The sequence below is a fragment of the Ochotona curzoniae genome, unplaced genomic scaffold, assembly GCF_017591425.1.
Source record: "Ochotona curzoniae isolate NIBS_2020 unplaced genomic scaffold, NIBS_Ocur_1.0 contig_66, whole genome shotgun sequence".
Taxonomy (NCBI): domain Eukaryota; kingdom Metazoa; phylum Chordata; class Mammalia; order Lagomorpha; family Ochotonidae; genus Ochotona; species Ochotona curzoniae.
In genome coordinates this window covers 20,721,479-20,748,369 of record NW_024466512.1, presented here as the reverse complement: position 1 = coordinate 20,748,369, position 26,891 = coordinate 20,721,479, and the positions used below count along the sequence as shown (strand labels likewise).

Here is a 26,891-nt window from a genome sequence, read left to right as displayed (position 1 = left end):
GGGCTGTCCTCGATTGTTTTCCCAGGCTACAAAAAGGCAGTTTGAAGGCAGATGGAGCAGCCAGGATGCAAACTGGTGCCCATATGGGATCCTGGTGTATCCAAGGTGGGAACTTTAGCCACTAGGCTACTATGCTGTGTCCAAGGAGAGATTTTCTATCCCCTGATTCACTCCTCAAATGCTCCAGTGCTGGCCCTTGAGCTATTTCAAAGCCAGGATCCTGGAATTCCATCTGGGTCTCCAATTTGTGGGTGGCAGGAGACCAGGTGAGTCCTTGGAACATTATCTTGGCACATTAACAGGAAGCTTTACATGGAGCATAGAACAGCAGGGCATGGACTCCAGTGTGAGACATGGGCAGGCAAAACAGCTGCTTAACCTGATGTGTCACAATGTCTGCCCTGGGTTTTCCATGTGTTTGTTTTTGCTTTAGTATTATAAGGATGCTTCAAATATTGCACGGGGTGTAGTTGACTAAAAAATGTCACTTATCTGAAATTCTAGGAGCAGTGAAGATTCTACCACTTACTGGGCAGGCCTACCCCTTCTTTCTCCCTTCTAGTCAGCTGGACTCTTTGGGGTAAGCTGCCTGCTGACCTGCCTGTATCCAAGTGAGGCTGCCCTGGGGAGGCAGCCTGAGATCAGCTCCTCTGTCTCAGAGGGCGGGGCCCTGGGACGCTGCCCACTCGGCCACCCACTGTGGCCACAGGACAGAATGTTAGGTGCTGGGTCACACAAGTCTCCCAGCTGGACCTAAGCCTGTTTCCCCAAGGGCATCGCGGAACCAGTGCAGCCCCAGGATCCCAGGCCATGCGTGCCTGTCCGTAGGAGGGCCCCCAAGGGGTGCCGGTGCTGGAGACTGTGTGGGAGTGATGTTATCTGGAGCACCTGGACCAAGCGGGCCTCTAAAGGACAAAACATCCAAGCTCCGCCCCGAGGCCTGCGCCTAGGTGCAATATTATTTGTCGGCTTTTTGACAGACGTCTAAATTATACATTGAGTTTTCCACATGACCGAACACCACGTCCCTTCCTTTGATGATCGTTTTCAAAAGGGACGTTAAAAAAAGAACCTTTCGATGTCTCGCACTGAACCCTGAAACCACACGGAGCACGGAGCTAAAAATAAAAGGGGGTGAAGCCGGGTTCCTGGGACGGCAGGGACAGAGGGATCCAGGCCCAGCTCGGCCCGGAGTGGGGGGCAGGGGATGGCGCAGCGAGTCCCCGGCCAGCCGGCCGTCGCTTCTCCAGGCCAAGCCGGATAAGGAGCGGCCCGCAGCGAGGGTGGGGCGCAGAAGAGCACAAAAATAGCCGCCACCTTAGTCCCGAGGAGAAGGCAGAAACTGGTCCAAAACCCGGGAGTGAGCGACGCGGGGCTGGAGGAAGGCCCGGGCGGGGACCCCGCGCTCGCCCTGGCTGTCACGGGCTTAACCCCGCGCGCTGCTCTCTGCCGGCAGGATCGGCAGCTCTCAGCTGTGCACCGACATGTTCCCCCGCTCAGCCCACATCAATGACACCCTTGTTTCCATGGCAACCAAGGGAGAGTGAAGGGGAAAGGGTGCATTGCACTGGGCGCAGAGTACCCAGCCAAAAGCGGCCGCACAGGGCGGGCCCGGAGCGCAGCGGCGGCGGCGGCTGCAGGGGAGGGGGCTGGAGTTTTCCCACAAGGGCAGCTCGTTCCCAGCGCGCCCGCCCAAGGCCCTGCCTGCCCTCTGCACCCCACCCCCCTCTCCCCTGCACAACCAGACGCCCCCAGGGCGGACAGACGGGAAGAGGGCAGAAGCGGGGGAGGGGGTGTCTCCTGTTTCCAGCTTCAAATTCTGGCTGCTGGTCCTGGATACATGGGGCAAGGAGGGGGTGCTGGGAGAGCAAAGGGGACTTTGCAAGCGTTTTGTTTTTTACAAATGGGAGCTTTCCAATGCTGCCACAGAGTTCTTCAGAGTCCCTCAGGGCTCCAAGGGAACATGAAAGTGTGTGACAGCCCCCATGACTCTGGAGTCCTGCGTTGGAAAGCCGAGGTGCCCACGGACAGAGGCAGTTAGCAGAGGTGTGTGTGGGGGGAGGGGGGTGGCCTGCGGACTGGGCCTTTGCTGCCTCTTGTGAGGCTGGTGGTGTGAGCCCCGTGCACACTTTCCCTACCCTGCCCCCCTTCCCAGTCCCACCCGTCGAGGGGTTCCACCTTGTGGGGTTGTTGAACAGCCCGAATTCCCAAAGAAGGCATCCCTGAGTTCAGATGGCACCCTGGTCACTCTCTGGACAGAATAAGGCATTCCCAAGCTGGGAAGCCGCGTGCCCAGGCTGGGAGCAGGGGCTTTGCTGCTATTCAAGCAGACAGCAGCTTTCAGGAAGCCAGAGCACCCTCTTTTCTGGGCCGATCAAGGAGCAGCCAATGAAATGGTTAAAAATTAAAAAGCCCTCTCCTTCTTTTGTTTTTGCAAGTCCTGGCAGGTCTGTCCACAGCCACCCCAGGGGCACCTTTTCCCAGCTGGCTGTGTTAATGACTTTTACCCAGCTCAGTCTTTGGGCCAGAAAAAGCTGGGGGGTGTAGGGGGATGGGGAGCAGTGGTGCTGGGGAGAGTGCTGAGTGGGCCCTTGGGTTGGGTGGGTGTGGAACCCACCAGGCACTGGCCGGTCTTAGTCATTCTCTGAAACCCCCGAGCTCAGGCACCAGGGCAGCTGAATTCGGGAACTGGACGTGGCGCTGACCTACTGTAGCCGTGGATTTCTTTCTCAGGACTTAGGAAAACAAGCTTTTTCTGGAATGTGGGGTGGGAGGAAGCTTCAGCTGGTCCCCCTCCGGTCCATCCCCTGGAGGACACACTTCCCCTCACTCCTCAAAGGAAGCTGGGTGTGACCTGGTCACCCCAGCCTATCTGCCCAGCCCACGCGCATCCCGCACCAGCTGGTCCCCAGCACTGTAAAAATTGATCTCTTCTAAAAATCGATCTGCCAGGCTTTTCTCAGCGGAGCAGGTTCATGGCAAAGCTCCATTTATTTTTAAAATCTGATAGCAGCGGCCCTATTGTGATCATTTAAACATGGGATTCTTTGAGCTTTAGAAATCTCTTCCATAGGCCGCCTCGGAGAAGCCAGCTAATCTGAGTTGGCTGTCCCTGCTCCGCTGAGCCGGAGAAAGCCTTGCACACCAGCTCAGACCCCGCCGTGTGAGGGCTTTTTAAGGACCTTGTAATTTTTCTGGAATTAAAACCTCCCACCTCTCCTGACATTCCAGATGTCATTACAGTCAGAAGTCGTAAGAATTTGCTTTCCCCGTGTGGCTGGCAGAGGGGGCTGGGGAAGGGGTATGCGTTGACTTGTTTGCAAGAAGGGATTTCCGCCCCCTCCTCACACCTTGTCCAAGGGGCGAGGATCACACACACAGTCTCCTACCTGCATAACAAGACAGTTTAATCACCTGCTCGCCCTCTCCCCTCCCCCACCGGCTGCTTCCGGCAGCACCGACTGGGGCGTCCCGGAGCAGTACCAGCCCAGGCAGCCTACGGTTTTCTAGAGCATGGAGGGAATGTCTAGGGCAGGTCAGGGAATGCAGGAAGTCATCAGAAGTGGCTGTTTCCCCGTTTTCTTTTTTCTTGTTCCTTCCTTTTTTTTTTTTTTTTAAACAAACAAACAAAATAACGAGAGTCCACTGGAATTGTCTAAACTGCAATGCAATCTCTCACTCATTTAAAAGATCTCATTTGCTAATCATGTGCTCTGAGACACTTAATACTATTTCAATTATGCAGAGGAAATAGTATAATTCCTTTATTTGAAAAATGATACTGAACCTCAGAGATTAGTTAAACCTACTGCTGGGACGGGCATTCTTTTCGAGCTGTGTTGTTGTTCCCTCTCTTCAAACAGCTGTAGCTGCACACAGATGGAAAAACATTTGGTCAGAAAGCAGCAAATCAGTGTTTTTCAGGACCGAATCCGGCTCCCGCAGCTCCTGCGCCTCCATTGGTCTCGATTTTATTTCTTCTTGGCGTTGACATTTTTGCACACCCAGTTCATGCCATCCTTGGAGGGAAATGGGCAGAGAGAGGCTGTTAGTTGCAGGAAAGGCAAGCGGGATCCAGCCTGGGATGGGGGGGGTGGTGCCTGGGGTCCTCCCTCTCAGATCAGCTGCTCCAGTTACTTTGCGGGCCTCAGGGGTCCACCTGCCTGACCAGGGACAAAGGCCTGATGTGGGGGGATGCCCAGCCTGGTCTGAATCTTCAGCCACTTCTGGCTTTCTCTGTAGGTGCACTTTTGTCAGGTGTTATGCTTGGTAAGCAGCGCCCCTCTGCAGCCCCAGCATGTGTGCGGCACACTTGAGATAAATTTTCTTTTTGGAGAAACAAACTGTGCATCGTGCATGTTCCTGGACACACAGTGGGGTGATGTGCATCTCTGGTCCGGCAGCACTACTGATAGCTTTAAAAGGGCCTGCCTTACTGCTACAGAGGGACTGGGAGAAGGTTCCCGTAAAGTCACAATGACCTTGAAAGTGTCCTCTCTTAGAAGACTGGAGAGGGAAGAAGTACAAACTACACAACGCTGACAGCCACCTGGCAGGCAGCACGTTTCTTTGTGGGGGCCAGGCCTGTCTCAGATACAACTTCGTTTTTCATGCCCCTCTGGTGCCATACCTGGGATGCTCCCCAGGCCCCCGGAGCCTCCCTCACCTCTGGGGGCTGTGTGGAATGCCCTCAGAAGCCCAGCACAGAATTCAGACCTAGCAACTCCTTTTCTCTGCCTTGGAGTTCTGCACACTGGAGGCCCATACTAACTGTGGTTGTGGGTCTGGCTGCTGCACCCAAACAGCTGAGACGGCTTACAGTAATAAAGATCAGCTGACACCCTCCGCCACTGGGAATATTAATCCCACAAACAATGCGGCCCTGCAGAACCAGCAGCCGGCACCTGAGTTCACGCCGCTGGAAGCCTCACCAGTTGCCACCAGTGTCTTAGCAGCTGGGGAAATCAGAGAACCCAATGCGATCCCAGGACCACCCTCACCGCCTCTGTCAAGCTCAGGGCCCCCAAGCCGGTGGGGGGGAGGGGATACCTGGTGGCAGTGGGGGCAGGGGAGCTGGGTGCTCAGGTGGGCTGAGGGAGGAACCCCACAAGCCTCTGCTGTTATAATTGGGTCAGCACTGTACTCGTAAGAGCCAAGGCCAATTTTAAGACCATTTTATGAAAAGGATTAATTTAAGGAGAAGCATGTTTAATTTTAGGAGCTAATTGGTTTCCAGGAAAAAAAAAAATCACCTGCTAGTAGACAAAAAGATTTTACAAATAAAAGAGGACTGAATAAGATAAGCATCTTCTTTGCCGTGCAGCTGGACAGCTCAGCACTTGGGTTCCGCTTCAGGAACCCACCCACCCTCCCTGGGGCAGCCCCCACCCTCTCTCTGGCTATTTCATCAGACTGTCTTCTTCTGGGGAGAAAGCAAGAACAGTGTCCTCACAGCACGTGGGCACCTGTCTCTTTCCTTCTTTTATGGCTGATTAGGGAGGGATGTTATATTGGATGAAAGTGAACACCAATGCAGGCAAGGAGATAGGGAAAATATTTACTCAGCTGCAGGAACCCAAGGCAGAGAGGCAGCTTCTCCCTGGGTATCTCGTATGGAGGCAGAGTAGGGCTTTAGGGCAGAGTCCTGCTGAGGGGCAGCAGTGTCTGGCCCGGCCACCCCTCACAGTCCTGCCAACAGAGGATACTCAAACCAGCACCCACCAGCTCAACCTCAGTCCTTTGGCAGGCTGGATGGGGAGCCTTCCTTGGAATGGGGACACGGCCCTGTGCTGCGCCAGCTCTGACCTAATGCATCTGGTGTGGAGGGGAGGGACGGCTAGAGGGTCACACCTCTCTCATTGTGAGCTAGAGGTGGGAGGTTCAGGCAGGCGGAAGGCAGCAGGACCTGGTGACCAGGGTCTTGTATATCAAAACCACAGACAAGCTCCTGCAGGCTGCTCCCCATCCCAACTCTGACCGGGGAGGGGAAGACCCGAGGGGAAGGTCTGTTCAGACCCGTTCCAAGTTCTATTCATAGAAATTCAGCCTGATTGGCCCACAGTCAACCCACTGGCATCTTATACAACAATCCTTTTAACAGCACTGTGAAGTAGCTATTATTTTCACGTTACAGACATGGGAAATGAAGGCACAGAATGGTGTGTGGTCCAGGTAGGCCACCAGGCTGTGCTGTCAAACTCCTGTGTCTGTGCTCTGACACCTTGGTCATTGCACTTATGTGTACGTGCATACACACACACACACACACACACACACAGGGGCCATGGATGGGAAATATTCTACCTCCAACCACAAGGGGAGCCGAGACTCCACCTCACCAGGGGAGGAGCAGTGTCAGTTTACCGCCTTCTAACTTTCATAATTTTCAATGTTTCATTGCCTCCTTTTATTAAAAAATATTTATTTTATTTGCTTGAAGAGAGAGAGGGAGAGAGCGAGAGCCCCTATCCACTGGTTACTTTCCAAATGCCTGAAGTTAGGAGCCAGGGACTCCACCCTGGTCTCCCATGTGATGGTAGGGACCTGGAGTGGTCCAGGAAACTGGAGCTGGGAGTGGAACCCAGTCACTGTGACATGGAAACTGCATATGCCAAGCATGCATCCTCATGCTATGCCTAAGGCCTGTCCCCAGTCCCTCATGAGCAGCGCCCCGCCTCATAGCCACAGCTCTGCCACACAGTCCTGAAGGTGCCAGATGTTGTTTCTGGCCACTAGCTCTCAAGCATCCTAGGCTGCTGGCCATCCATAGACATGGAAGCCTGGTGACCTGGCCGTCCATGCATAGGCCTGGCCTGGTAACTCTGCCTGCAGCCCACTCCCTTCAGGGTCAAGTGCAGTGGGGTGGGGGGGAGGGCGCTCTTGCTCACAGCCCTCCTTGTCATCTGGTTTCTTCAGCACACAGACTCGCCAAGGGGGTGGCTTCCTTGCAGTAGGTTACTGCCCTGCCTCTAGACAAGGAAATGAACTCAGAGGTTTGTTTAACGGTTGAACCTTTGTTGTTTAAAACTGGTTTGACCAATTTTCTGCACATCTGATCCTCACTGGGGGAACGACAATCCTATGGTGCCAGTAGTCCCCACCCTGTTCCTCCAAGACACCTCCCCCGCCCAAGCTCGCTGACACTGAATTTTGAAGCGATTAGCTTCTGCTCAATAACAAACAGCAAAAAGACACACTGACGCTCCTGTACCGAGCTGTGTTTGGCCTTGTGCAGCACAAACAGATTTCATCAGGTCACAACATTCTCCCTCACCCTCACCACTGGGGAAGATAGCAGGCCGCCCTGACCCGGGGGGTGGAAACCAGTTTCTCCCAGAGCCCCACGTGGGAGGAGTGGGCCCTGGCTGAACTGCCCTCCTCCTCCTAGTTCTCTTTTTTAAGATTCATTAATTTTTATTAGAAAGGCTTATTTACACAGAAGGAGAGACAGAGAGATCTTCTATCTGCTGATTCACTCTCCAAATGGCCGCAGTGGCTAGAGCTGAGCCGATCTAAAGCCAGGAGCCAAGAGCTTCCTTCAGGTTTTTTGTATGGGTGCAAGGTCCCAAGGTTTTGAGCTGTCCTTGACTGCTTTCCCAGGCCACAAGCAGGGAGCTAGATGGGAAGTGGGGCGGCGGGACTTGAACTGGCATCATGTGGGATGCTGGCCTGTGCAAGGAGAGGATTTTAGCCACTAGGCTATCGCGCCGGGCCCATGAACTGCTCCTCTTAATTTGACCTCCATCCTGTGCATCCACTACTAGAAGCAGGTAGTGGCCATGCTTCTCAAGTGGGCTTTTCTTTTAAAGCCACATAGCCCCTTCATGTGTTGCTCAGAGACTCTTGTTGAGCATGGTAGTCCCTGGCCTCCAGGGTCAAGGAACAGCTGGATTTGGGCCCGGCATGATAGCATAGTGGTTAAAGTCCTTGCCTTGCACACCTGGGATCCCACATAGTTGCCGGTTTTAATCCTGGCAGCCTTGCTTCCCATCCAGCTCCCTGCTTGTGCCTTGGGAAAGCAGTTGAGGACAGCCCAAAGCCTTTGGGACCCTGCACCCGCGTGGGTGACCTGGAAGAAGTTCCTGGATCCTGGCTTCAGATTGGCATAGCATTGGCTGTTGCACTCACTTCGGGAGTAAACCATCGGATGGAAGATTTTCCTCTCTGTCTCTCCTCCTCTCTGTATATCCGCCTTTCAATAAAAATAAATAAAGCTTTAAAAAAATAAAGTTCCCAGGGTCACAACTTGCTTCTGTCATTAAAGTTATAAAAAAAAAAAAAGGAGCAGCTGGATGGGGAGCACTAAACATGTGGCTTGCTCTGAACCTCTTTTCAGGTGATACAGGGCACAACAGCCCACTGGGAGCCAAATCCTATGTCCCGAGCTTGCTTTCTTACTCCCAGTAAGGTTTGAAAATGTAAAAATGAACTAGAGCAAGTGAGGAATTCCATGGATACCTGTAGCCAGTAAGACGTGTAAGTGGCATTTAAAAAATACACTGGGAGTCTACTGGTATATTCGGGCAAAGCACCGAGACGGAGGTAAAAGCAGCCAAGTCAAGGGGCTGGCTCAGCGACTGCCTAGTGCAAGCTGTCAGACTGACCTGCAAATCCTGCCCTCATGTGCAGAGCACGGACGGCTTTCCCATGGAAGGGAGGCAGCTCCATGACCGGGAAGGGCATGCGGGATGGATGGAAGCAGAAAAGGTACTGGAGAGCAACAGCCAGCGCTCATTCTGTCAGTTCAAAGCCACAGGGGCAGGCAGCTCTCCAAAGTAACTAAGGCTAGAGGTCAGGTTCAACCTGTATTGCAGGGCAGGCATACTGGTACAGCAGCTTTAAGCTGCTGCCTGCAGTATCAACCAGCTGGAGTCCCAGCTGCTCCATTTCTGATCCTGCTCCCTGCTAATGTACCCAAGAAGGGAGTGGAGGACAGCCCAAGTGGTTTGGCACCTGTGCCCACACGGGAGTCCTGAGTAAGCTCCAGGTTCCTGGTTTCAGCCTGGCCTTGCCCTGATTGTGTGCTCATTTGGCAAGTGAACCGGTAAAAAAGGAACTCTGTCTCTTTTCCCCAAATAAATTCAAGCAGAATATCCAAAATTACAATAACCAGTGGGGTTGAGGTTTGAGTTCAGAGCCGTGTCTGCAGATGAAGGAAGAAGGGTCTCCCTACTCCTTCCTGGGCCTCTAGCCAGGTCCTCTGTCCACCGTCCTCTAGACACTCAGGGCAGAGAAAAGAGCCAGGGGCACAGGGCCAACGCCCCCTGCACCAACCAGGAACACCCAGGCTCAGCACACCAAGGGAGTGGCTGCCTTGGCTGTCCGGATAGCTTTAGGCGGTTTCTGTCCCACACGTCTTCCTCCACTTAACATAGCTGGGACTGTGCCCTCCCCCATGCCGTGGGCCTCCTGGCAGTGGGACCCGGCTAGCCCGACACTGTCAGCTTCCTGTGCCCTTTCTGTCCTCTCTGTCCTGACAGTTCTCCAGGAAACCTGCGTGGCTGGCCTCCCAGGCCTCGCCAGCTGGGGGATAGCAGGGAGCTGGGTGGCATTGCCCCTGAAGCAAGGCAATGTGGCCTTGCACAGCCAGGGCTGTGGAAACACACAGGGTGAACCCCACACAGCCTTGCCCGGGGAACACCGGGTGCAGCAGACCTGGAAACGCACCCTGCACTCCACTCACTGCCAGACACGGACCCCCGGAGTCTCAAAGCCCTCCGCTTGAGGAGTTGGCTCACACTGGGTGGGGTCACCTTCCAGCAGACCCGTGTCTTCAACCTGCCCTGCCAACAGAAACAAGCGCTTTCTCTTTTTAAATCTTGGTACATTCTCTTTCAGGGCCGTTGGCACTGTGGTGCTGCACATTATCTGTCCAACCTATTTAGCATCTTATCATTTTGATAATTTTGCCTATCATGGGCCAGATTTAGAGGGGTGGGGCAGTTAGTTGGGGAGAGGGGAGTAAAGCAGGAATTCGGGGAATCCCAGAAATTATGTTTATTATTATTACAAACACCCTTGTGTGGACATAAACTCCAAGCAATCAGATTTTAGATGTGGACATTTTTTTCTTAGTGAAATCTCTGAGTTTTAGGAATCCTTTCAAGCCTTAATTAACAGGAAACATTAAAGGCCTGCACTTGAACTAAGCAGTTCTGGAAAGGAATGCAACATAAGTGACTTTTTTTCAGGTGCAGATCAAGACACTGGCCAGAGCCCGGTCACAGGAATGTCTTGGCGGGACAGGCACAGCCCACAAGGGCCTGAGTGCGCAAACCATTTCCTTGGGAAAGCTGTGTGACCTTTCTCTCGTCCCCAAAGGTTACCATTAAAGGACAACAGACAGTAGATTCTCTTTGTAATTAACATTTTTATTAAATAACCCATTTCAAATAATGGTTAAATTCTCTAAATTTATATCATTCTATTAACCATAATCTAATCTCATTAACCTTGAAATCCCAGTCTTAACTACCCAATTCTGTACACCATGGTACTATCTACTAAACTAATTAAGTGACCTTCAAACTATTTCTCCTCTACAGGAAATCACTTTTTTTTCCTTATGGTTCTTTGTTGGGTTTCATTCCTGTCACTTCTGTGGGCCTGGCAGTCCACAGCCCCTGCTCCGAGGGGTGTCTTACCCGCTCCACCTCATAGAATCCCCTCAGTTTAGTCAATGCAGCTTCTTGGACGGCCCTCGTTGGCTTTCCACTCCCTGGATGTCACAAGGAGCTCAGTCAGTACTTGCGTCTCCCCTCAGCTGGGCAGGTGGTTATGTGTGGCCCCTGGGGAGCAGCGCCCTTGACTTTTATCACCATTTTTTCCCCTATTGGTTCCAGATCCTTCAGCCCAACCTTGTCTTTCACATCCCTCAGGCTCCTGAGGATACAAGATCCTCAAATCCCAGCTCGGTTTTTTCTTTCAATGTTCTGGCCAAGTGGAAAGTGGGCGGGGACAGGGTGGACTTCCACCTTCTTCCGGTTTTTTCCTCTCGGCTCTGCTTCACTACCCCAGCCTCGAGGTGTTCTCCACTTTCTGGGCCTGCCCTGTGGACCCTCTGAAGGGTCCAGGCCGCCCACAGCCTTTATACTGACGCGGGACACTAACATTGTCTCCCCCTGCCTCGCCTGGGTCACGGACGCCATATCTCAGGAACACCACGCTGAAGGTCAAGCTTTTCAGGAAGTGAGACAGCTAGAGTCAGCGAGGGGAGTCACTGGGGTGCCCCTCCAACCCCCTGCCCCGGGGCTGTGCGCGAGGCAGGAAAGCCAGCTAACTTTAATCCTGACAGAACAATCATAAGTGCAAAGGCAACACTTTCGGAACAAAGCTACTCATGGGGGTTAGTTCGCATGTGGAGTAGACCGGCAAAAAGACATTTTGATTTCAGATGCTTCTATCTAGTTAATGGGGAGGAGCTACTGCTTTTATAAGCAGAATCTAGGAAGGAAGAATATAAAGAAGACTTACAATAACAAAACTTCCCCAAAGCTAAACCTCACAGAGACCCACAAGCCTCCCAGTCTCTTGTGGCCATGCAGCCCTGAGCCTGGGCGGCTGCTGGAGATGCCCACCATGCCCCGACCCACTGAAGACTGCTGAGAGGGTGATGGGCAGCGCTCAACGCACACAGGTGGCCTGGGCTGTTGTGGCCACGGAAGGGAAACCAGGATGCCAACCTCAAAGAAGTAATTACTTGCCTGAGACAAAAGTGGTGAGGTCACTTTAAGATATTGGATGTCTTAGGAGAAAGAGATGCCGGCCACCAGAACGGAAGCGGAAATAAGCTGAGGAACCCGGAACTAGAATCCAACCTCAGCTTGACGTCCTCATCCGCCAGGCTCAGACAGGAGCAAGCCGGCCATGGCATTGGAGCCACTGGACAAATGTTCTCGGGTGAGGCCCGGTGGCTCAGACCCACCCTTCCCACCGCGCTGGGGACCCTCTCTGGTGGCATTAGCAAGGTTGGTGCGGGGAGTGAAGCAGGCCTGGGGTGGGAATGGGGTGGGCTGTGGACTGGTGGCCCGGAGCTGAACCTGCTCATTGTTCTTGGAAGAGCTTGGAATAAACGTCTTCTGTCCCAAATGAATATTATGTGAGGGGCTCCTCCATGCCTTCACCCACCTCCCCCTGAGGGAAAGCAGTGGCTAGAAACAAGACACCGACCCAGAGGGCAGAGCAGGAGGCCAAACAAACACGCTTGTGAGTGCAGTGGAAACCTGGCTTGTACCTAGCGTAATTCGTGATGGTCTCACCGCCGCCAGTGCATCCTAAACCCCAACACAATCATCAAAGAATCTTAGGGTAAGAAGTAACCTTCAGAGCTCCCTGCTCTGGCCTCCTCCACAGTGGGGTGGTGCCTCACCTGCATGGGGTGGTTCTCCAGTGGCTTTGCTGGGGCACTTCATGGTACCTGAGTGGTTGCTAAGCAGAAAAGAGCCAGATTCCCTCCCCACATCCTGCAGCAGGCCATCTGTCAATCAAAGGCTATCTCATATCATTCCTACCCAGGTGCCCCCAGGTGAGCCGGCCCTCCAGTGCTCTCACCTGAATGCCCTCTCCCGTGAGAGCGGAGCAAGACTGGATCTGCCAGACTCGGTCACGGATGGTGTGCAGGTTCAGGCCTTCTGCAATTTCAGAGGCTGGGGCCGCCGTCAGCAGGTCCTGCTTGTTAGCGAAGATGAGAACCGGCACACAGCTTAGCTTTTCTTCTTCCAGTAATTCAGCGAGTTCCTAGTCATTGCGGTGGTGGGAGGGAGGAAGGGGACAGGAAGACATCTGTGATACCAGCACTTCTGATCAGAGATGACAAGTGGTTACAATATCAACTAGCAACCTTCAGGAGCAGGGCCTCTCAGGCCAGAACTTGGGGACAAATCCCCTTGGCGGATTCCCTGTGGCCAACTCAGAAGGAGGCTGGGGTGGGGGTGTGTGTCTGAGCCAGGACTTGGCAATCTGCATTTCTGACAAACTCTTGGGTGACTGTGCTATAGGTGCTCCATAGATCTCACTCTGAGCAACAAGTTCAGGGGAAAATCTAACTAGCAGTTAGAGATTTTAAATTTACTCAAGGCTATTATCTGCAAAATATATTTAATACAAATATATGTGTATGCAGGTGTATTAGTAAAAATTAAAAATGGCAGTTGTTTTTGGGATAATTCCATTTCATCTCTCTCTAATACATGCATCCATTTCAGCAGACTACATCCTAAAATAAGTCACTAGTCTAACTGACCAGGTCTCTGATCACACATACATGCATGTATATTTTTTCCTTTGAGACGGAGGAAGAGCCTCCATTTACAAGATGCCCACAAAGGCGGGAGCTAGGCCAGACTGATGATGGGAACTGGAAAATCAGTGTGGATCTCCCACATGGGTGGCAGGAACCCAATGACCAGAACCGTCATCCCAGCTGCCCAGGGTCTGCCTTAGTTGGGAGCTAGAGCCAGGCACTGCCATGGGATCTAAGCCTACATCACCCTCACTTCTACCAGGGATCTGCTCTGGGTAAGATGGCTGTGCCCGTTCCTCCTTTCCAAGACTGTACACAAATCACACCGTGAGATCATGTTGATGTGCAGCCTGCACTGGAAACCCTGTTGGGATGTAGGGTGGATTTTACCTCTGTCTGACAAATAAGAGGGGTTTAGCTTGGCTGATACATTTCTTTTTTTTTTTAAATATGTTTTTTTTATTTTGAATTTTGAATTATGTGGTACAATTTCATATAGGCTGGGATTTCCCCCCAAACTCCCACCCTCCTTGGCTGGTACATTTCTTCCCATCCTTTCAAATGTGTCTGAGTTACCTCTGGATTGGTTAAGTGGGTACTGGGAAATACATGGGAAGAAACTGGAAGAAGAGTTTTGGGGTATGGTACTAAATTCCAGTTGCTTAAATATCATGTACTCAATTTGATTAAAAGGGTGTAATCATAAACTATTTTGTTAGAATTTATTTATTTTTATTGCAAAGTTAGATATACAGAGAGGAAAAGAGACAGAAAGATCTTCCGTCCAATGGTTCACTCCCCAAGCAGTGGCAACGTCAGCAGCTGAACCGATCCAAAGCCAGGAGCCAGGATCCTCTTCTGGGTCTCCTACATGGGTACAGGGTCCCAAGGCTTTGGGCCGTCCTCAACTGCTTTCCCAGGCCACAAGCAGGGAGCTGGATGGGAAGTGGGGTTGCTGGGATTAGAACCGGTGCCCATATGGAATCCCAGCGCCTGCAAGATAAGGATTTCAGCCCCTAGGCTACTGTACCAGGCCCAATCATAAAATATTTAAAGGACTCCAAACTGATTTTTTTTTTTTGAAAACTGATATTTTTGCCTGCTTATCTTGTTTGAACCATAAAGGTTAAACAAACTAATACCTTTTACCCTCACACATTTACAAGATAGATTAATGAATACCCACTTATTTGGAAACAATTTTAACAGAAAAAAAAATGATTTACCTGACCTGTTTCTTCAAATCTTTTTCTGTCTGCACTGTCGATTACATATATCTGTAAAAGAAAAGGAGGAGGTTACTACAGCAGGCTGACTTGGAAAAGAGCAGGGCAGCTTCCCTCATAGGCAGAAGGGATCTCCAGACAGCAGATTCCAGATTAGCACTGGTCCCCAAAAGGGACTAGTAATTCATACTTTGTCATTGGAGGCAAAACAAAACAAGACAACAAACTTATCAACTGATTGAATAAATGTGGGGTGCTGCCCACGAAGGGCCCCAAAGTCTAGGAAGTCAAGCATGATAAATCGGCTACATTTCATAGGCACTTGACAAGTCACCACACATTTTTATTAGATTTCCTCTATGACTCCTCATTACAACACAGTGAGAGAGATGACAATGGGGTCATTTTCCACAGATAGTTCTGAGTTGAAAGAAGTTAAGAACAGTCCCAGGTTACATGTGGAACAAAACTGGGGTCTAGGTTCAAGTGCACCTGACAGTATGACATGGCTGCACTGGACCACGCTGCCATGCTGCTTTCCAACTGCCAGCTTGGAAAGGCTAGGCGCCAGGGGAATCGGGATTCCACGTTCCCTGAACGTTGTCCCCCTGACAGTGGACGGCATTAGCTATGAGCTGATTTCAAGGGCAGAAGCAGGAGACATTGTAATCGCCTCCCTTTCCCACCTTCCCTGGTAGCTTGAAGGTCAAGATCAAATACTACAAGGAGGAGGGTATGGGCTTTGCCAGAAGAGAAGTCTTGAGATCTGTGCTAAGTGGCAAATTTCAAGCTTTTTCCCCATCCCTGAATTTTAGTTACTGAATAAACAGCTTCCTATAACAAAGAGGGAAATAAGATGAGAAAAAAAATCACCAGCAGGTGCAGCATCTAAATACAATTACATTAACAAAGTTCCTATCTAATCCTCCTTTATAAGAAAATGAAAATAAGAAAACTATAGATACAGTCTTATAGTTTTTATTTTGATTAAGATATATTAAATGTTTTCCCAGTTACTAATCTAAAAATTATCAATTTTGTAAACTTTCTCTAGATTTTTAAATTGTTATTAATAGTCTAATAGAAATATTCAATATGGATGCAACCATTTTTTAAAAGATTGATTTGCAAGGCAAAGTGAGAGGGAGAGAGGGGTACAGAGATACAGAGAGAGAGAGGAGAGAATATCTTCCATTAGCTGGTTCACTCTCATAATGCTTACTGTAGCAGGGGATAGGCCAGGCCAAAGCCAGGAGCTCCACTCGAGTCTCCCACATGGGTGACAGAATTCAAGTTACCTGGGTTATCACCTGCTGCCTTGGAGGCTCTTCAGCAGGACATTGGTCTGGAAGCTCAGACTTGAGTCAAGCACTCCGGTATGGCATATGGTTGTCCCTGGTAGTCACTCAACGCAATATTCTACAATCCCCATTCCAGAAACATTCTCTTTTTAAAGATCATATTCAGTTAAACACAGAATTTGGGGCCCGGCACGATAGCGTAGTGGTTAAAGTCCTCGCCTAGCATGTGCTGGGATCCCATAGGGTCCCACTTGGGAGACCCGGAGGAGCTCCTGGCTCCTGGCTTCGGATTGGCTCAGCTCCAGCCATTGCAGTCACTTGGGGAGTGAATCATTGGATGGAAGATCTTTCTCTCTGTCTCTCCTCCTCCCTGTATATCTGCCTTTCCAATAAAGAGAAATAAATCTTTAAAATAAATCAATAAATATATCTTTAAGGGTGCCACTTCTAATCCCGGCAGCTCCACTTCCCATCCAGTTCCCTGCTTGTGGCCTGGGAAAGCAGTTGAGGATGGGCCAAAGCTTTGGGACCCTGCACCTGTGTGGGAGACCTGGAAGAAGTTCCTGGATCCTGGCCTCGGATCAACAGAGCATCGGCCGTTGCGCTCACTTGGGGAGTGAATCATCAGATGGAAGATCTTTCTCACTGTCTCTTCTCCTCTCTGTATATCTGACTTTCCAATAAAAATAAATTAATCTTTAAAAAAGTATATATAGGGCCCGGCACGGTGGCGCAAGTGGTTAAAGGTCCTCGCCTCGCACGCCCGGGATCCCATATGGGCGCCGGTTCTAATCCCGGCAGCCCCGCTTCCCTTCCAGCTCCCTGCCTGTGGCCTGGGAAAGCAGTCGAGGACGGCCCAAAGCTTTGGGACCCTGCACCCGCGTGGGAGACCCGGAAGAGGCTCCTGGCTTCGGAACGGCATAGTATCGGCCCGTTGCGCTCACTTGGGGAGTGAATCATCAGATGGAAGATCTTCCTCTCTGTCTCTCCTCTCTGTATATCTGCCTTTCCAATGAAAAAATAATAAAAATAAATCTTAAAAAAAAAAAAGTATATATATAAAATAAACACATAATTTAAAAATCTTCAACTGTAATCATTATATATCTTAGGTAAGTTGATATGCTATCAGGCACAGAAACATTTCAATTTGCAAATCAAATTCTGTGTTACACTGAAACCTGCTCTCTTATGGGAATTTTTTTGGAAAACTTATTATTTGAAAGGTAGAATTATATATAGAGAAGAGGTCTTCCATCCACTGGTTCACTCAACCAATGGCTGCAATGGCCAGGAGCTTCTTTCAGGTTTCCCACATAGATGCATGGGTACAAGGCCTAGGGACTTGAGCCATCTTCCAGTGCTTCCCAAGGTGTATCTTCTTTTTCTTTTTTTAAGGTTTATTTTATTTTTATTGGAAAGTCAGATATACCAAGAGGAGGAGAGAGAAAGAGAAATTCCCTAGGTATATTTTCAGAGTGCTGGATTAGAAGTGGAGACTCCAGGACACAAACTGGTGCCCATAGGGCATGCCACTGCGGCAAGCAGCTCTTAACGTGCTCCGTGACAGCACCCATTCACCCCAAATTAAAATTTGTTTGTATAATGCTTTGCATCTATAGTCATTAATGCTAAATATCCTGTTGCAATGCCTGGGTTCGAGTCCAGTTCTGCTTTTGATTCCTGCTCTTTGCTAATGGAAATCCAGGGAGGCAGCAAGCTGCTGGCTCCCATTGGCTTGAGTCCTTGCCACATGGGAGACCTACATGGGTCTGACTCTGGCCTGCCCCAGGTCTGGCCACTGTGGGTATCTAAGTAGTTAACTGGCAGATGGAGCTCTCTTGTTGTAGCTATCTGCTGTTCAAATAAGAAAATAAAATAAATTTACATTAAAATTATTTCAAGAATAAACTAATCAATAAAAAATTCTGGTTTCTTGTCAGGAAGTATCAAAGATAGTTGGCATTTATTGGGCTTCTGACTGACCTCAAGGCAGAGCAGACCTTCAAAAATTGGGTCATAAAACCTAAAGGAAGGCCCAAGCCCTTGACCCTCAGAATGTTGCCTTAGGCAAAGCCAACTCACTTTTCTGTCAATCATTTTGAAATTCTTACTTGGTAATAGAAGGAAAAGGGATTTTCCTGCCGGAGTTCTGGAACCCTGCCTCTGCGAAACTGCCGGCCGGGGTGGGCCGGGACTCTTTGTGGACTTACAGCTGCTCCTCTCCCTCCTGCTGCCACCTTTTGGTCATTTCATTCCTAAGTCCTTCTCCAACAGCCAGCAAGCAGGCAGCAGGGAGAGGGCAGACGGCCTGATCCAAAGCCTAGAGGGATACCCAAGTGTTGGGGTGACTCGCAGCCTTCCAGGATCTGCGCTCTGCTGAACACAAATGCAGCCATGCAGAGAACACAGGACCAGGCTTCTTTATTTTAGGGTTTGACAGTCATGTTACTTGATGGTCCCACATTTTAGTTATGGAATCTGATGATGTCATTTTGTTTACATTAAGCAAAGTTTAAATACAAAGCTGATAGCAGAGTTTAGTAACATGTAACATGAACAAACCTTGAAAAGCATTATTAACACTTAGTTTATTTGAAAAGTAGAGAGAGAGAGAGAAGAGGGGAGAAGGAGGAAGATGGGGGAAGGAGAGGAGAGGGAGGAGGGAGGAGAGAGAAGCCTCCCATTTTCTGGTTTACTCCCAAGTGCCCACATGGTTGGGGCTAGGGCTGGGCCAAAAGCCAAAGCTGGGAACAAGGGACTCAACTCAGGTCTGCCATGTAGGTGAGGAGGAACCCAAGTAATTGAGCTGCCAAGGATTTGCAAGAAGCTGGAGCCAGGAACAGGTACAGGGACCTGAACCCAGGCCCGCTGATAGTTCATGAAGGCATTGTAACTGTTCAGTGAGAAGCCCTCCCTTGGTATGTTCTTAAAAAGATTTATTTAGTTTGGGTTTGGTACAATAGTTCCATTGGCTAATTCTCCCCCTTCAAGTGCTGGTTTGTGTCCCAGATTCTCTATTTCCAATCCAACTCCCTGGTTGTGGCTTGGGGAAACAGTAGAGGATGCCCCCAAAGCTTTGGGACCCTGCACCCACCTGAGAGACCCAGAAGAGGCTCCTGGCTCTTGGCCTCAGATCAACTCAGCACCAGCCATTGTGGCTACCTGGGGAGTGAACCAGTGGATGGAAGATCTTTCTGTTTCTCCTTCTCTATAAATCTGCCTTTCCAATTATTTATTTGTATTTCTATTAATTAATTTATTTGTATTGTATTGTATTTATTTATTTTATTTGTATTGGAAAGGCAGATTTTACAGAGAGACAAAGATAGGCCCCTTATCCATTGTTCTCTACCTAAATGGCTTCAACACAGCTGGGCTGATCTGAAGCTGGGAACCAGGAGCTTTTTCTGGGACTCCCATGCAGGTGTAATGCCGCAAGATTCTGGGCCATCCTCTACTACTTTCCCAGGCCATAATCAGGGAACTGGATGGGAAGTGGAGCAGCTGGGACTTAAACAGTTCCCTTAAAGGATGCTGGCACCAGAGGATGGCAGAGGATTAGCCTGATGTGCCACTGTGGCCTGCCCCCCTTTTTAATTTATGAAAAGGCTTTTCTTATCTTCTGCTCTAAAGAGAAATGAAGACACATCATATCTATACTTTAGGTTTTATTTCTTTGACTCTCCTGCAGAATTAAGCTGAAGTCGGATGGCCTCAGCATCATCTTCCATAAGAATAAATCTGGTCCTTTCAAGACATGGCCTTTTTTGACCCCCCAGAAGGCCATGTGATGCTCAAAGGCAGAAGCAGGGCAGCTTGGTCTGAGGGGTCAGTGGCAACAATCTTAGATTTCAGGGCCTTTAACATCCCTTTCCCTGCTACTGAACTGGGCTGTGACAGTAAGAAAGCACCTGTAGAGCAGCTGCAAACACACATACACGCTGTGCCTCCACACATATGGGAGCTGAGTCTCTCATAACTTGTGTGTTACAAAATTGTCTTTTCTTGCTCTTATTTTCAGCCATTCAGAATTGTAGAAACCGCTCTTAGCACTCAGGCTGCAAGGGGAACCGAGGCAGCAAGATCAATGTCGGCTGGCCCCTGAGGCAGTATTCACTGCACTACTCTAGTTGTAATTGAAAAGAGTTAACCGGGCAACTGCATGTTGTCAACTCTGAATCCCCGCTCTCATAGGTGGCGCAGAGTCTAGTTCGATAGGTCTTTTCCCACCAACAATGGGAGACTATTAAAAACAGCCAAATACAACCCGTCAGCCACTGGGGCTCCATGCTGCTGCAACCCCGGGCAGGCAGGGCCAACTGTCACCAGGCCTCAGACTCCAATACCAGGGACTCAGCTGCTTCCCCAAACTTGATTGATATTGAATGGCACTGGAAAATAATGAAAGGCTGACTCTCGATGCAAGCCACTATCTCGTGTTCGTGTCTGCTGTTGCTGGCCAGAGCTTCTCTAGGCCTGCTCAGAGCCAATTCTGGCTGCATTGGTTGGTGATTCCTGGGCACTCTCAGCTAACAGGGCTGTGGAGCCAAGGGTTCCCCTACGACCCCCTCCAGTCTGCTCTCAAGGTGTTGGAGCTCGGACAGCCCAGGCAGTTTCTGAGACCCCCTTATGGTATTTCACAGCCTTTACGTTCCCTGTATACTGCTTCCCGGGGAGGCCTTCCCGGTGCCTCAGCCCAGCAGATGGACACGTAGAAATGTTATTTCTCTCATCCCCATTGCTCCTCCCTCCCCACCTCCACTCTTGATTGAAAAAAGGAATCTAGAGCTTTTAGTTTTGCATTTACAGAATAATGGTATACACAGCATAGTTGAGTACACCCACCCCACTCTTAGCAACACCCCTCACCCATACCCCATATCCCCGAGTGACATTTTACTTTAGCATGGGATGTTTGTTACAGTCAGTGAGCCAATATTAATATATTATGCTCAAAACAGTTTAAAACAAATATTTTCAGTTTGAGAGACATCCTCTGGTCCATCTCTTCAGATGGCTGTGACAACTGAGGGGTGGCAGTTCAGAGAGCTCGAGGCAAGTCTCTCACATGGGTAGCAGGGACCCCTCCATTTTAACCATCAAAACTGCCTCCCAGGGTTTACTTAAGGAGGGAGGTGAAATCAAGAGCTGGGCTGGCACTGTGAGGTAGTGGATAAGACCACTGCCTAGGATGCCAGCATCCTACAGGGGCATACTGATGTGTGTCCAGCTGCTCCACTTCCGATCCAGCTCCCTGCTAATATAGTTAGGAAAAGCAGTGGAAGATGGTCCAAGTGTTTGAGCCCCTGCACTCACATGGGAAAACTGGATGAAGTTCGTGGCTCCCGGCTTCCACCTGGTCCAGCCCTGGCTGTGGTAGCCATCTGGGGAGTAATCTGTATAACTCTGACTTTCAAATATATATATTATCCAACCAACCAAAAGAGCTGGAGTCAGGCATCAAATCCAGGTATTCCAGTGTGGGACAAGGGCTTCCCAAGAGGCATCTTAACCATCAGGGCAAATGCCTACCATTAGAAGTTGTATAGTTGTGTATCTTATGTTTATGTCTAAGACACATTTTTAACTGAGTTTTGTGAAAGGGGTAGAGACTATATAACTACATTTATTTATTTAGCATGTGGGTGTCCCATTGTTCGGGCATCATTTGCTGATAAAGATTCTTTCATTGAATTGTCTCACTCCTTTGTCAGCAGAGATCTATGGGCTATATTCATAAGGGTTTATTTGGGCTCTCAATTCTTTTTTTTTTTGCTGTCTCTGGGTTTCTAAAGTTGTCTTTCCTTTTTGTCACCAATGTGTTGGTTACTCAGTGGCACTTTTTTTTTTAAATTTATTTTGATTGGAAAGGCAGATATAGAGAGGAGAAGAGACAGAGAGGAAGATCTTCCGCCTGATGGTTCACTCCCCAAGTGGCTGCAACGGCTGGAGTGGAGCCGCTCTGAAGCCAGGAGCCTCTTCCAGGTCTCCCATGCGGGTGCAGGGTCCCAAGGCTTTGGGCCATCCTCCACTGCTTTCCCAGGCCACAAGCAGGGAGCTGGATGGGAAGCAGAGCTGCCGGGATTAGAACTGGCACCCATATGGGATCCCGGTGCATTCAAGGTGTGGACTTTCGCTGTTAGGCTACCACGCTGGGGCCAGAAGTTCCTATTTTTATGGTTTACAATCCAGTGGGGAGAAGACATAAAAATATCTAATGGGCTCCTGGCTTCAGATCGGCACAGCACTGGCTGTTGAGGTCACTTGAGGAGTGAATCATCGGACAGAAGATCTTCCTCTCTGTCTCTCCTCCTCTCTCTCTGTATTTCTGCCTTTCCAATAAAAATAAATCTTAAAAAATACCTAAGGAATAAAAATACATATGGTGGAGCAGGTGTTGTGGTCACTGCCTGGGACATCAGAGTGCAGGAACTGAGAGCGATCCCTCTGCTTTGGATGCAGCTTCCTGTGAATGCGCCCCTGGGGAGGCAGCAGGGGATGCAAGGACTGGGTCCTGCCGCCCCCGTGGGAGATGCAGTTGGAGTTCCAGGCTCCTAGCTTCAGCCTGGCCCAGCCCTGGCTGTTGCAGGCCTTTGGGGAAAGAGACGGGGATGAAATCTTTCTCTCTCTTTCAAAAGAATGAATGAATATAAATTAAAAAAAATTAAAAACATTAAGTCTGGTGGTCCTAGCAACTGACAGATTTGATGGAGGAAAAAAAGAAAAGAATAAGGAAAAATTGTAGTGTCGATGGGTTGAGACCGTGTGTGTAAATCTACAATACATGTCATAAATGAGAGGAGGTCTCAGTGGAAAGGGGACATGCATGCCAAGACTTGAAGGGGGCGGGGGAGTAGCCACAAGGCTGTACCCAAGGAGGAGGGAATGCAGCAGTAGAAAACGGCAACAACGAGGGCCCGGTGCGATAGCACAGTGGTTAAAGAAAATGGCAACAACAGAGCCCTGAGCTGAGCTAGGAACAGCAAGGAGGCTGGTGTGGCTGGAACCCAGCTAGGCAAGGCACAGGGAAAGTCAGGGTGGGGAGGAGAAGGCAGGGGGCCTGTGAGCCACATAGGAACCTTGGCTCTGATCCTGACATGTGAAGCTTATGTATATCTTCTCATCTTTATCTGAAAGGCAAAATGACAGAAACAGAAAAAACTGAGTTTTCTACCAGGTGGTTCATTTCCCAAATGCCTGCAACAGGCAAGGCTAATGTCAGGAGCTCAGAGTTCTCCTTGGGTCTCCCTTGTAATGGCTGGGACCCAAGTCCTTGAGCCATCACCTGTTGCATCGCAGATGCATATTAGCAGGAAGTTGGCATGGAGAGTGGAGCTGGGATTCGAACCCAGCTGTTGTAAGTGGTAGCTTCACTGTGGCGCCGAATGCTCACCTTGGGAAGGGATCACAAAAATGGTGACAGGGTTGAGGAAGAAACTTCGGGGAGACAGGAGAGGGAAGCAGTCTGGTTAAGGGGATGCTGCAGTAATGAAGGCATGGGAGAGGCGATGGAGGTGGGGAGGAACGGCAGGATCCAGGGTACCTGAAGGCAGAACTGGCCGGATTTGCTGATGTGGGGAGGGATAGCAAAAGGAGCCAAGGATGACTCTAGTATCTGGGGTGCTTGGGAGCAGCAGGTTGGGCAGAAGTGGGTGAAGGGTTTGGAGCTGGTGATGCTGAGGGGTTTAGTGGCCCCTGAAGAGGAAGCGTCCACTGGGGGCTGGCTGTGTCTGCGGGAAAGCTGAGAGGAGGGGTTCCAGGGGTTCAAGGATGGCACGGCCAGCTACACTAGCAAGCTGATAGGTGAAGCAAGGGGAGCAGGAGACTCCGAGCTCAGCCACATGGTGGGCCTGCTGAGCCCGAAGGAGGAGGGGCCGTGAAGACAGGTGCTGGTAACACTCCGGAGGAGCTCTGCTGTGCGAGGAGATGAGAGGGCCTGAGTGGCAGAGAGAAGAGGCTCTTTGTGTTCGCTTTTCCTTCCTGAACAAGAGAAGCTGCGGGACGGGCGCCTGTCGATAGCAAAGATACAGAAGACAGACACCCAGAGAGATAACACCTATTGTTGATGTGGCCAGGGCCGAGGCTGCCTCAGTTTACCACCTATGCCTATAACCGAAGTCCATGTTAGAGCTTAGTGAGAATAACATGCAATTTACTTCCCCATTTGTGTTTGTGAGTGCCCCCTTCCCCCATCTCCAGGCATGCTCATGTGAGGGTACAGGTCCAGGCAGGCTGGAGGGTGAGATTATGGGAGGAGAAAGAACCGAGAGCCCGGGCCGCTGGAGGAACACGGGGGTGGACCCTGAAGTGTCCGAGAAGCTTCTATCGGCCTCGATCGAGAAAGCCATGGGGAGCTGTGAGCCAAAACCCCGGCCTCCACCCCAGAAGCCGCATGAGTCAGGGGGCACCCCAAGCCCCAGCTTCTGCTTCTGGACATTTACAACGCCGGGCAACTTCTCTCTGGTTCTGCCCCGCTCCCTGCCACCCTCCTGCTCTGTGCCTACCTCCTGGCTCAGTACTTACGATGGCTCAAGGGTGAGGTAACCTTGTGGTCTGAAGTTCTGACGGCACGTGGTGCCTGTCCCCATGCCCTCTTTCCAGGGGGAGCCCTGTCAGGCGGACCCAGGTCTTCCCAGCCTGGCACTTTCTCTGTCGTCCTCTTGGGGACACACGTGTTATGTTGCCATCCTTAGAGTGACAAAGGCAGCAAAGTGCACTTCTGCCTTCCCCTGTGCTGTTTATCGCTGTCTGATTAATGAACACCTTCGCTCTCCACCTTGAGTGGGGGTGCAGTACTGCTGCTGGGGGACAGCACAGCATCCGCTCCAAGTCACAGAGGCCCCTGCTCATCCCTGCTGTGCGGCACTACCACCCCGCCCCACCCCTGCTGGATCCTTGTTCGTTCATTCTCGGGCAGCGTGACTGGCCACACTGACACATGGCACAGGGCAATGTGCATGAGTGCCTCGGGCAGAGTACTTACGAGAATATCTGTATTTTCAAAGTAATTCCTCCAGTATGGTCTGATTTTCCTCTGGCCACCGATGTCCCACACATTCAGTTTAAAACCTTGTGACTGTACACTCTTGATGTTAAAACCCTAAAACAGGTGGAGGCAAAAACATCCAGTCTTAGTAAGCTTTCAGATGGCAATTCTGACAATGCTACATTTCAGAGCTTTTTTTTTTTTTTAAATGCTCAGGTTTCATACCACACATGGTTACTGTCAATACTGAAAATGGGTTACCAGGCCAGGTACAGTAGCCTACTGGCTAAATCCTTGCCTTGCCTTGCATGTGCTGGGATCCTGTATGGGTGCCAGCGGTTCATGTCCTGGCAGCCCCACTTCCCATCCAGCTCCCTGCTTGTGGTCTGGGAAAGCAGTGGAGGATGGAAGGAACGCTTGGCTCCTGACTTCAAATTGTCTTGGCTCCAGTTGTTGTAGCCATTCAGGGAGCGAATGAGTGGATAAAAGATCTTTGTCTCTCCTCTCTGTAAATATGACTTTCCAATTTAAAAAGATCTTAAAAAAAAAAAAGGTAACAGGTTACTGTGACAGGGGAGAAAGAAACATACATACACGCTTTACCCCCAGCTCCGAGGGCCGGGGCAACCCAGCGTTTCCCATAAAGAAAGAGAGTGCTTCGCTGGTCGCTGAGGACAACCCATTATGGGATTAGTTCTGGTCATCAACTAATTGGCAGAGACCATACCTTCTGAGGAGTCCCTACCATAGCGAAGTGGAACCGAGCACACCACATGTAATGGATGGAAAAGAACAAAAGGGAAGTTTCTAGAGAGGCAGGAACCACGAACCTGGACGATTGCATTCTTCAGGGGCAGCTCAAAATACATACCTCCATCTGATTCATCAGGGAAAGAGGGAGCCCAGCTGAGGACAGTGTGGGGGAGGCTGGGCTCCCCACTGAGTTCCCAGCCCTCTGGAGAGGCAAGCAAGGGCCTCAGACACAGTGAAGGAAACTCAGTGACAAGACGGTCACCTGCACCTGTGATGAGCTCAAAGTGCTAGGAACTTTGTGGAAGGTGAGAGCCAGGCAGAGTTGCCAGCTGGGAGTTAGTGTGGAGACAGAAACAAATTAACAAGGCCACTGGGGGTTGGGAGAGAATGCATTTCATGAGCAAGAATTATAAGCAAAACAAAACAGTCTTGCAAGAACAACACAGGGAAACAAGGAATGGAAAACTCCTGTCAACCACTGGCTACCACAGAAGAGACATTTTAGCTTGAATAATTGCAGGGACGTGGGTCTGGGGAGGTCTGTAGACACTGCTGCCTCAAGGGGCAACTGCACAGGACCAGGCACAGTGCAATACGCAGGAACACACCACCTGGGGCATAGCTGGGGATGATGCTCACTGCCACTTTGCTGAAACACCAGGGACTGAATATAGTAGAAGTTCAGGAACTCCACTGGGGGGGGAATGGCGCTGTGGCACAGCAGGCAGAGCTGCCCCTCATGACACAGGGCATCCTGTATCAGTGCTGGGTCTAGTCTGATCCAGTTTCCTGTAAATGTGCCTGGTAAAGCCGAGGAAGATGGCCTAAGTTGCTGGGCCCCTGCCATCCACAGTGGAAACCCAGAATGAGCCTGGGGTTCCTGATTTCGAGCTGGCCAAGCCTCCAGCCACAGCAGCCATGTGGGAAGTCAACCAATGGATGGAAGGTCAGTTCTCTCTGTCATGCTGCATTTCAAATAAATAAATCTTAAAAAAAGAAAAAAACTCTATATCATGGCTTGAACTTACAAAAGGTGGCTTCACTGGGATTCATTGATAAAATTGCTTATGTGAATTTAAAATTCTACACTCAAAAAGTGATATTAGGGATCTGGCACAGTAGCCTGGGGCTTGAGTCCTTGCTTTGCATGTGCTGGGATCCCATATGGGCACCAGTTTGTATCCTGGCTGCCCCATTTCCCATTGAGCTTCTTGCTTGTGGCCTGGGAGGGTGGTCGGGGATGGCCCAGAGCCTTGGGACCCTGCGCTTGTGTGGGAGACTGGGAAGAGGCTCCTGGCTTCGAATTGGCTCAGCTTTGGCCATTGTAGCTGCTTAGAGAGTTAACCAGCAAATGGAGGATCTTTGTCTCTCCTTCTCTCTGT

The 26,891-nt window shown here is 50.3% G+C and overlaps 1 protein-coding gene across 1 annotated transcript in view; it reads right to left on the bottom strand.

The window, feature by feature from the left end:
• Positions 1-3,737: 3,737 nt before the first annotated feature.
• Positions 3,738-26,891, bottom strand: part of ARL3 (ADP ribosylation factor like GTPase 3) — a 33,967-nt gene continuing 10,813 nt past the window's right edge. Inside the window, exons 3-6 of the mRNA XM_040991795.1 lie at positions 24,754-24,870; positions 14,467-14,517; positions 12,550-12,735; positions 3,738-4,019 (exon numbers count right to left, since the gene is read on the bottom strand). Of these exons, the coding sequence (XP_040847729.1) occupies positions 3,972-4,019; positions 12,550-12,735; positions 14,467-14,517; positions 24,754-24,870 (402 nt within the window). The 3' untranslated portion in view covers positions 3,738-3,971. The remainder of the gene's footprint in view (positions 4,020-12,549; positions 12,736-14,466; positions 14,518-24,753; positions 24,871-26,891) is intronic.